This window comes from Glycine max, chromosome 6 (assembly GCF_000004515.6).
Source record: "Glycine max cultivar Williams 82 chromosome 6, Glycine_max_v4.0, whole genome shotgun sequence".
NCBI lineage: Eukaryota > Viridiplantae > Streptophyta > Magnoliopsida > Fabales > Fabaceae > Glycine > Glycine max.
Window position 1 is genome coordinate 30,156,825 of NC_038242.2, and position 10,525 is coordinate 30,167,349.

Consider the following 10,525-nt stretch of genomic DNA (forward strand, 5'->3'; position numbering starts at 1 on the left):
TTTGAATTTTGTGGAGTATTTTTTCACTAAAATGGAAGCAGTTTCTAGTAGCTTCTACGTAAATTTAGATTTGACCGTGAAAAAATTGGAGTAACACGCTTACAAATCAAGCAAGCGAACATGCATATAGATGTTTCTGTATTTCATGATTAATCACTATCACTTGATTTCAAAAAGTGAGATAATCCAAATCCATGAAAAAGATGGTACTTGCATATGCACCGTTCTTCGGCAGGACCAAATTACTTAACACCACCTATGATAATATAGGATCACTTCCTTATATATATGATTACAGGTCTATATCACATGTCTTACAACATAATGTTACAATAGCAACTAGAAGCTACACGTCTGTCCAATACACCCAAGGATGGTACATGATAGGGCTATGCTCTATAATTGTATATTGTTATTTTAATAAACAATCAGATAAATAACATTAACAAAAACTACAGTCATTTTCAAACAGATCTTTAAGGGGTCAGAATGAGAGCAGAGATGCTGAGAGCTTATTCATCTATTCCCTGCTCCAGGCTTTTGACCTCACCAGTTCAGCTCCCATGATTACCATTCACAGTCAACTCTGCTTCAGCCTTCTTGTTTATCTCATCAAGCTTGTGATGTTCTTCACTATTGACTTTTGTTCCTTCTATTTCCTCCACGTCAAATTCACAAGTACTTTTGACGTGTTCCTCTTTATTCACTCCTTCCACTTCAACCCTTTTGTCTGCAGTAAGGCATGTTTCCAATTTCTCTTGCTCCCCAAATCCACGATATTCTTTTGTCTCTTCCTGTGGGTGCTCAATCTTTTCTTCATCCTTTCTCAGAAAATCTTCAGAGCCCTCAGTTCTTTTGTCATCAACTTTATCTTTCAATGCAGGTAGTTCTCCATCAGCAGCATTGGATTTTTCCTCTTCAATAAGCACCTCAACATTTTCTACCGGTTTAGCTTCTCCAGAATGAGCGGATTTGTTTACATCTGTATTTTCCACACTCTTGTCATCTTGATTTTCCTTTACAAAATCCTTTTCCTTCTCTATAACATTATCATCCTTAGTGGTGTCATCAGCTTCTTGCATTTCCGCTTCCTTTGTCTCCTCTTCTTTTTCTTCCAGGGAAGTTTCCTTTTGTGAAGCTGACGATCTTTTAGTACGCTTCTTTGGGGGCTCGCTCTCTGCTGGAGGAGCTACCTTGGCCTTCTCGCTGATTCTTGTAGATCTTCTTGGGGTCTCACCAGTGCCCCAGTCAAATTCTGATACAGCTGGACCACCAGGGTGTGCTTTCAAATATTTTTCCAGCTGCTTCCTGCTATTGATTTCCTCTCCTGTTGGTGAAGTGAACACAATCTCGTTTTTCTTTGGGGTACCAGCTTTCTTTGGGATGAACTGCAACGAAATACAGTATATGATTTGTGAATCATCTTACAGGAAAAAGCAAGCAACAAAAGAACAATCATAACACATACAAGATTTTGGTTGTTATTGACTTCTTATAGTAGACCCTAACGTTAAAAATAAAGCTCTATTCACTAATTTCACATCACAATTACACTTACAGCCCTTAGTATGACACTCTTGCAAATAGAAAGTTACAGTAACATCAAAGATATAAAGAGCAAATCTATTGAGAAAATTATTGTTTTCTTGGGAGCAGAGTCATTCTTCCATGTGAACTCTGAACTGGTGCAGAGTCAAGCATCATTGGCTCTAATAAACTAGCAGTTTTTATTATTAAACTCAAGGAAATGACAAGCATGGAACTAAATTAACCCTGTCAACCCAGAAAGGTATTCTTTCCCTCTGTCATCTTTCATTCAGGTAATACTTGGGAAAGGTGAAAGTCCATGAAATTGTGCATGATAGGAGCTAAATATTTTACTACCAATATGTAGGGATAAATCCCAATTACAAATATCAGAAACCACCCAAAAAAAAAAAAAAACAAGAAAACAAAAGATAGAACACTGCAAAAATTTATGGGTATGCAAAAACCTGCCACCAGCCCAAAGGCCCCAAAACTCAAAGATTGGATGTCCTCTCTCCTACCTTCCCTTCCTTTTATCATTTGCTTCTAACCCTTTCCCCTTCCAACCCTCATTGTCATGTATGCAAGGTTCTACAACCCAAATCCCTCTTCTGTCCCTAGCTCAGTGTAATAGTGCATAACAGCATGGAAAAGATCAAGATTTAAAAATATCCAAGGCTTGTACCATGACCAAGAAACAAATAAAAAAAATGCACATATGGACTGCATATGAAGTTACAAACTATTTCCTAATCTTGAATTGCAGTAATTAATAAATAATAAAAAATATAATGTCAAGCAGCAAGTGGTCCCAAAATTTGTCAAAGAAAATAAATACATTGATCTTCTGTATGTTTATAAAACATAGTAACATACACACATATTCCCTCTAATTTTGCACAGTTCAAAGATTGAAATAAATTTTTCAGGGGTATGTAAGTGTTTAATAGGGTTAGTGTATAACTGCCACAAATTTCATTTTTCAAAATTGAAATCCAAAAAATTGTCCCATAAATAAATTGCATATGTAAGTGTTTAATGGGGTTAGTGTATAAAAACCATAAATAGGGCATAATTCCCCTGAAACCCTAGGACCCATAAACTTCTCTGCTAAACGAGTGCCTCAATTGCCACGGGGGGTTTCACTCCACCAGTGCGATTGACCACTATGCAATCCTAACCCATTTTTTCTGTTTCTACTCGCAGGGGATCCCTGATCCCAAAATTGAGCATGGAAGATTGTGATCCCACAGAGATCCCATTCTGTCACAATCGGCGGCAGACACACACACATGGTTTTCTGTGTTCTGATCTTTTTTATAACTTGAACTGTTGCACTTTTTTATTGCATTAACAAGATTGAATGGCTTGCATCCCATATTGATCTTTTACTTTTATGTGGTTTGTATATGTTAATGAGAGCTAATGAAGATTAACAAAACTTAATGAGAACTAATAAAAACCATTTTCATAGTAAATCTGTAAATGTGACTTCCACTAAACATATTATAATATATATATATATATATATATATATATATATATATATGGGTTACGATCTGTTTACACCGGGTGTCAAACATTACACTTACACCAAATCTCAGCTACTCAATTTGAATAATCTAAAGACTGAAATTAATTCACTTAAAATTGGAAAAAAGCTAATTAACAAGTCACGTGAGATGATTTTATCATTTATAATTAAACTAATTGATCAATATCAATTAATGATAACATCAGATAATATTTCTCATGATATTTGCAAATCTTATCTTCATCAAAATGAGACTTGGAATTCCCAAAAAAAAAAAAGTTAACCATCTCCGAACGTCTTTGTTTGCTACAATAACAAAAACTTTGAAACTCTTGACAATTACTGTTATTAGCGAATTGAAATTAGTTTATTATCAGTCAATTGAGATTCTTATATATACAGGGCACTATTTTTGAGATTGGGTGTCGGTATATGAAAAGTATTGGTTCCCAACTCTGTAATACAGATCACAAGTTTAGCTGCACAAACATGGTGGGGAATTATATGAATTCAATGCTGTTGATATAATTTCAGATCTTATAATTTTATTGAAATGTGGAGGCTACTAAGTATTTTGGTCTTTTTCTATACCTGCATTCTATGGCTTATATGTATTCTGTGGCTTATATGTTTCATAGGGTTAGAAATTAAAGGCTTTTAGCCACAATTTTCATAAAAGAAAAAGAGTTTGCTGTTGGAGTGGTTTTGTTATTGTAGCAAAGAAAGACATCCAGAGATGCACGGTCATCTTTTTTTTTTTTATGGAATTCAAAATCTCATTTTGACGAAGATAAGATAGACAAATATGATGAAAAATATTATTCGATGTTATCATTAATTGATTTTGATCAATTAATTTAATTATAAATGGTAAAATCATCTCACTTGACTTGCTCATTAGCATTTTTTTTTTATTTTTTAAGTGAAGCAATTTCAGCCTTTAGATTATTTAAATTGAGTGACTTAGATTTGGTGTAAGTATACTATTTTACATCTGGTGTAAACAGATCCTAACCCTATGTGTTGATCCATCCCTGATTAAAAACCAGACTCAAAGAATGCAAAATTACATTGGATCTCCAACACAATGATTCTAGACATTTTCCAAATTTCTGTAGCTTTTTTTCTTTTCTCCTCTTGTGAAAAACTAACCACAGTCCCCCAAAAATATGTATTTGCATAAAGCATCAAGGAAAACATAAAATGATGACTTTATTCCAGCAATTCAACCTAAACACTTTTATGTTTTTCTGAAAATATGTTCAACACATTCATTTATCATTGTGAAAAAGGAATTTATTTGGCAATTGATACACACTATGATTGTTTGTGGAGGCTAAAACAAACAGCAAAACCCATACTGCTAGAAAATAAAAATCATTATCCTGTTATATAACACCTACGGCAGCTAATATGCAGGTGCCAGGCAGCAATACTCAAACAAGTTTAATGCAATTAACACATACACTAGAACAAGAACAATCCACTGAATACAGTGATAACACCTTATTACTGGATTAAAAAAAATACAACACTAAAGTAAGCCAAAATATATTGATGTAAAATTTCAATATAAAGCACATCAGTCCTACATGGCCTGAAAAATTGAGTAGTCCTAATTAAAAGTCAAGCAGTGTGAAGGGAAAGCAGCCCTATCTTGGAATATAAAGGTGATAACCGTTTTTTTTTTATTGATCATGGTATTGGTACAAAGTACGGTGACTAATCTTCGTCATGGACCTTGAGCATACAAAGGGAATATTCTCCTCCCAACACAATTTATTTTATATCCAAGGACCATTCAGGATTTGAACCCTGAACTACTAGGTTTAAGGGACACAAGTCATTACCACTTGTATCAACGGTTGTTGGTTAAAGGTGATAAACGTGTCTACGGGTATATTTACATAAGACCAATAAAATCAATCAAAACGCATTTCTTGATATAGAAAAATATTGGGCACGACCGCAAAACCCTAACAGACACTCGACACTCGTCGGGTATTTACTTTTTCTAGATGCATTTCCTGCGAATTTTGAAGCACACGCATTCAACATGACAGAATTCGACACAAACTAGAGAAATCCAAAAAAAGCCCTAATTCATGTATCGTCTCCGAGGCTCGGTAACACGCGGTAGAGGCCGAATATCGCGGGAAAAAAGAAGGCCCACATCGACGCCAAAGCAAGAAGGTGACACAACAAAACCAACGAATTACGGTAACTTAGCACTTAGCAGCGAATTTCAACAAAACGAAATAGTCAAACACAGTGCAAAAAAAAAAATGCAGAAAAGGAGAGACAGAAGAACAGTGCCAAACCTTCTTCTTCCAACCAGGTGGAGCAGGAAGCTCCAAAGAGAAAGTTTCCTCGCTCGCACCACCCTCCTTCTCCACTGAGCTCGCCATTTTTCACCTGTGAAATTCAGCAAGAAAAATTTCCCCTTATTTTTTGAAATAAAAAAAATTGAAAAAAGAAGATAGAACAGGAACGCGGAGAGGGAAATTTTAAAAGGAACAGAAAAAACTAACTTTTTTTTTTTGTTATGTGTTTTATTAATTCTGGTGTTTCTGTGAGATTGGGAATTGCAATGCTTGGGTTTTGTGTTTGAGGTTATGAGGAAAAAGATGAATAGAGTATAATTAAGAGGAAGAGGATTGAGAGTTAGGACACATTGTGGAATCACCAGAAGAAAAATAAATGTAAAGAAGCAGTTCAGGTCGATTCGATTTGTGTGTTAGGCACTTACTTAGAAGCGTCAAGGTGCTCTATCCTCCTGCCACCTGTCCCTTCTTATTTTTTCTTCATTATTTCTTTATTTTCTTTTTTCTAGTACTACTAGTTTTTAACTTGTATCCTGCCACCTTTCCCTTTTTCTGAATATATCTCTATTTCTAATACTAGTTCTTTTAAAGTATAGGATAATTCTTTACAAAATTAAAATGTATAATAAATTAAATCATTTTTAGTATTAAAGTTTATTGTAATTAAACTTTATGATAAGTAATTTATATTTATAATAAAAAATTTAAGCTACAAGATTATTTTTAACATTCATGTTTACCATAAAGGTATTAGGCTAGGATTGTCAAATATTTATTCAACCCTCTATGAGGTAGGAAGTCCTTGGTAAGAGACAAGAAAGATTAAGTCCCTAATCATGCTTAGAGCCAGATTACTTAAACAATAATGACAACAGGAAATCTCAATGTCCAAAGCTTAAACATGTTTATATAAATAATAATGACACTACTAGAAAACATAGATATTACATCGTTCAATTAACATCGATTTATATGAAAATTGATGTTAACAAATCCACGATGGTATTTTTGTAAATAAGTGGATGAGATTAACATCGATTTTGACAAAAATCGATGTTAAGAATTGAACTCAACATAGGTTTTATTTAGAATTGACGTTGAGCCTCGTGTCAACATCGTTTTTGTTTAGAATCGATGTTGATATTAGTGCATCAACATCAATTTTTCAGAAGTTGATGTTGTGCTTCACCCTAAAGGTTAAACTCTCATTTCATTCCAACTTTGACGCCCAAACATCTTTGTTCGTGGCCAAACCTCTATGACTCTCATTTCACCCTAAACCTCTGCGCCCAAATCATCTCTTGATCTCGCCTCTCGTTGCAGTCGTTATTACCATCGTGTTCATCCTCGTCGTTCCAGTGCTCGTCATCGTCGCCTCTCAGTTTTGTCATTCTAGTGCCTCTCAGTTTCGGCCAAACCTTCTCGAGCCCTCACCTCTTGTCGACACCCCTATTGGTTTCAGATTCAAAGATTCTCTTCGTGGCTAAACTCTTTGAAGTATTATGTTTGTAAACTCTAAAGTATTATGTCTATATATTCTACATGCTCTTAATGTTGTTTATCATGTGAATTTTTTGTGGTTTTGATCATGTGATTTGTGCCTTTGTGGGTACTGGTATTGATAGCGGGTACTGGTAGTGGATTGAGTATTGTGGAATTTATGACTTTGGGTGTTTGTTTTTCCTGTTTACTGATTCTCACTTGTCTCCAATTAATTGTTGAAATTTGTGAAGCATTATGTCTATATATTCTACATACTTGTAATGTTGTTTATCATGTGAATTTTCATGGTTTTGATCATGTGATTTGTGCCTTTGTGGGTATTGGTATTGGTAGTGGGTACTGGTAGTGGATTGAGTGGGAATTATTGTGGAGTTTATGACTTTGGGTGTTGATTTTCCTTGTTTAATGATTATCACTTGCCTCTAATTGATTGCTGAAATTTGAGGCGTAGTATAGTATAGTATTGTATGGACCTTACAATGCTATACTCTTTTATTCTTCCTAAAGTGGCCAGCTTTCCAATAAGAATGTCTCTTCCTTCAAGCCCTCCTTAGAATTTCTTTCTCATGTTGTAACTTGTCATGTGATAAGGGCACCACCAAGGATAAAAAATTCTACATTGTTTAATCAATGATTGAAACACAAAACACACAAATGGGGTAAGAAGAAAAGCCTAAGGTTTAAGGTCAATGTGTAAAATTTTCAATTGATTCCTTGTACGATCTCCTTAATTTTCTTTTTTGGGTTGAAAAGAGAAAAGAAAGTGTAGTTGGTTATGGATTAGAAATGTTGAAGCAAGCAATGAGTGTGTGTGGACAGTTTCAAAGTTGAAGTAGTGACCCCACTAGTGGTTTAATTTTTCAGTTGAGTGTTGAAACAAATTGCCTGTTACAGGTTTATTGTGTATCTTTCTTGCTTCAATGAATGCATTAGATTGTTAGAGATGTAATGCCACAGGCATGGGTCTATGCACTAGAATAAGTGTATGTGTTATACTAAAGCACAATTGTTTTAGCCTGAAAAGCAAAAATGAGGTGAAATTAATTATTTATTGCACTAATTAATTATGCTAAAGTTGGGATACATGAAAAGAACTTAAAACATAAATCTATCTCAAAGGACAATTGGGGTTGGCAAGTGATATCAGGAAAACTTTATTTTACTAATTAGGTTAGACCTAGGATGCAAAGAAAAAAAAAGATCAGCACACAAGCTTTTAAATTCAGTACTTTGCTTTCGAGATGCTAATTAAGCCTACAACATCTAGAAGTGAGAGGTTATCCTCCAAGAAGTTGATAAAACTTGCCAAATACAGGAAACTATGTTTACTTTAGGATCTAATTAGAATTCAACATATATATGAACTAAGCTAACCACTAGGACTATAGTAGCAGCTCCTATAAATAAAGATTTCAATGTTGGCATGTTTTTATAAACCTTATAAAATACCAAATGAGCACCAAAACGCATTACGTTAGATTATCAAGAGGTTTTAAGGAATACCTGGATCCATAAAGCTTGATCAACACGTAGCAGAATCTTACAGCGGTCACGAACAATTGGTTTAATGACCTTCCTCAACCAAATCACCTTCTTCCTTGTGGGACCTTCATTTTCTCTTCAGATAGGGAGAGGAGAAATTGTTTCTTGATTTGGTATGTTAGGGACCATAACCATGCCTTAGGTTTTAACCTATTAGGGTTTTCATTATCCCCTAATGGGTCAAACTGGTTTCCGCTCATTAAGCCCATATCAATTTTCTGTTGGCAGTCTAATGGACTCATTGAATTAGATCACTTTATATTGAACCCATCTAAATGTAAATAACTGATATAAATGTTATAATATAATGTGTAGCCCATATTAATTAATTAGGAATTATAAAATTCCTAACAATCTCCAACTTGGGCTTCATATTAACATTAGACATTTATATCACAAAATTCTTTAGGCGCGCAACCGTATGTTATTTACTTTTAGAATCCTTTTATACAATCTAGTCCATCTCATATAGCAACAGGAAACCACTGCAGTTTTTCATCATAATTCAACATGACTAAGCCACAATAATCACCACTGTTACTCATACTCGATGACATAGATCAAATATGGATAACCGGCATGGAAATTACATACAATGTGATCTTAATCATGTTTATTTCCAACTAGTCCAAACTTTATTCTTTATAGAGATCAATCCAAAGTGCAATACAAATATTGCACACAAAACAAGCTCATAATAGAATGATAAACATCAACTTTATTTCTGCAGAAAATCCAAACAATACAAATATCTGGCAAACATAAGATATAAAACATAAATGGGACTCCCACTAAACTAAGGTATTGTTAGGAACTACACCCATATGAGCAGTGTGCTCATGAAAAACTCTAGGTACCAAACCTTTAGTAAGTGGGTCAGCTAGCATGGAATCAGTCCCTATATGTTCTATGGAAATCTGCCTATTCTGAACTCTTTCCTTCACAACCAGAAACTTGATGTTAATGAATTTTGACTTGGTTGTACTCTTATTGTTACTGGAGTAAAGAACTATAGAGTTATTGTCACAATAAATTTTCAATGGTCTTTCAATGCCATCGACCACATGCAAACTAGTGACAAAGTTTCGCAGCCATATCCCGTGATTAGATGCCTCAAAACAAGCAATGAACTTTGCAGCCATGGTTGAAGAAGCTACAAGAGTCTATTTAGCAGACTTCCAAGAGATAGCTCCTCCAACCAACATATATATGTATTCAGAAGTGGAGCGTTTGTTGTCTTGACATCCAGCAAAATCAGAGTCTGAGTACCCGATGATCTCCAAATTGTTAGACTTCTGATAAGTGAGCATGTAGCCTTTTGTTCTCTTCAAGTAACGTCTTACGCATTTCACTGCCTTCCAATGCTGTAATCCAGGATTACTTAAGTATTTGCCTAGAACTCCTATGACAAATGCTATGTCGGGACGAGTACAAACTTGAGCATACATCAGACTTCCTACTGTTGACGCATAGGGAATCTTCTACATCTCAGTTCTTGATGGAACTTGTAATACCATTGATGGGAAGCCTATTTGAGACCATAGATGGATTTCTTTAGTTTGCATACCATGGACTTTGAGTCACCTAACACAAAGTTTTCTGGTTGTAGCATATAAATCGTTTCTTTAATGTCACCATTTAGAAATGTAGTCTTGACATTCATCTGATGTAGCTCTAAGTCAAAATGACCTACCAGTGCCATTATATTTCTAAAAGAATCCTTTGAAGATACTGGAGAAAAGGTTTCTTTATAGTCAATGACTTCCTTCTGAGTAAAGCCTTTAGCAACTAGACGAGCCTTATATCTCTCGATATTACCCTTTGAATCCTTTCTGGTTTTAAATATCCATTTACAACCAATTGGTTTCACACCTTCAGGCAATTCGACTAGATCCCAAACTTCATTGTCTTTCATAGACTTCATCTCATCCTTCATGGTGTCAATCCATTTTTAAGAGTTAGAACTGCGCATAGCTTGACAGAAGTTGATTGGATCATCTTCTGTTAAACCAATGCCATCCTCATGTTCATGGAGAAATATAATATAATTATTTGAGATTGCACTTCTCCTCTCTCTAATGGATCTCCTTAATGG

The 10,525-nt window shown here is 34.8% G+C and overlaps 1 protein-coding gene across 2 annotated transcripts; it reads right to left on the reverse strand.

The window, feature by feature from the left end:
• Positions 1-259: 259 nt before the first annotated feature.
• Positions 260-5,788, reverse strand: LOC100814375 (methyl-CpG-binding domain-containing protein 11). 2 transcript variants are annotated; one of them, XM_041016051.1, is made up of 3 exons: positions 5,593-5,788; positions 5,383-5,478; positions 260-1,388 (listed from the first exon to the last, which is right to left on the reverse strand). In XM_041016051.1, exons 2-3 carry the CDS (start codon positions 5,467-5,469, stop codon positions 555-557), a joined length of 921 nt encoding a protein of 306 aa, XP_040871985.1. In that variant the 5' UTR covers positions 5,470-5,478; positions 5,593-5,788; the 3' UTR covers positions 260-554. The 2 variants fall into 2 exon arrangements, with proteins under 2 accessions (XP_040871985.1, XP_040871984.1); XM_041016050.1 differs by having other exon boundaries at positions 5,383-5,474; positions 5,591-5,788.
• Positions 5,789-10,525: the final 4,737 nt, after the last annotated feature.

What these genes read in the sequence shown, in the direction of transcription:
- LOC100814375 (XM_041016051.1), bottom strand. Translation starts at nt 5,469, where the DNA reads ATGGCGAGCTCAGTGGAGAAGGAGGGTGGTGCGAGCGAGGAAACTTTC. An exon ending in CACCTGGTTGGAAGAAGAAG is followed by an intron (nt 1,389 to 5,382) that starts GTTTGGCACTGT and finishes ATTTCGTTGCAG; the next exon opens with TTCATCCCAAAGAAAGCTGG.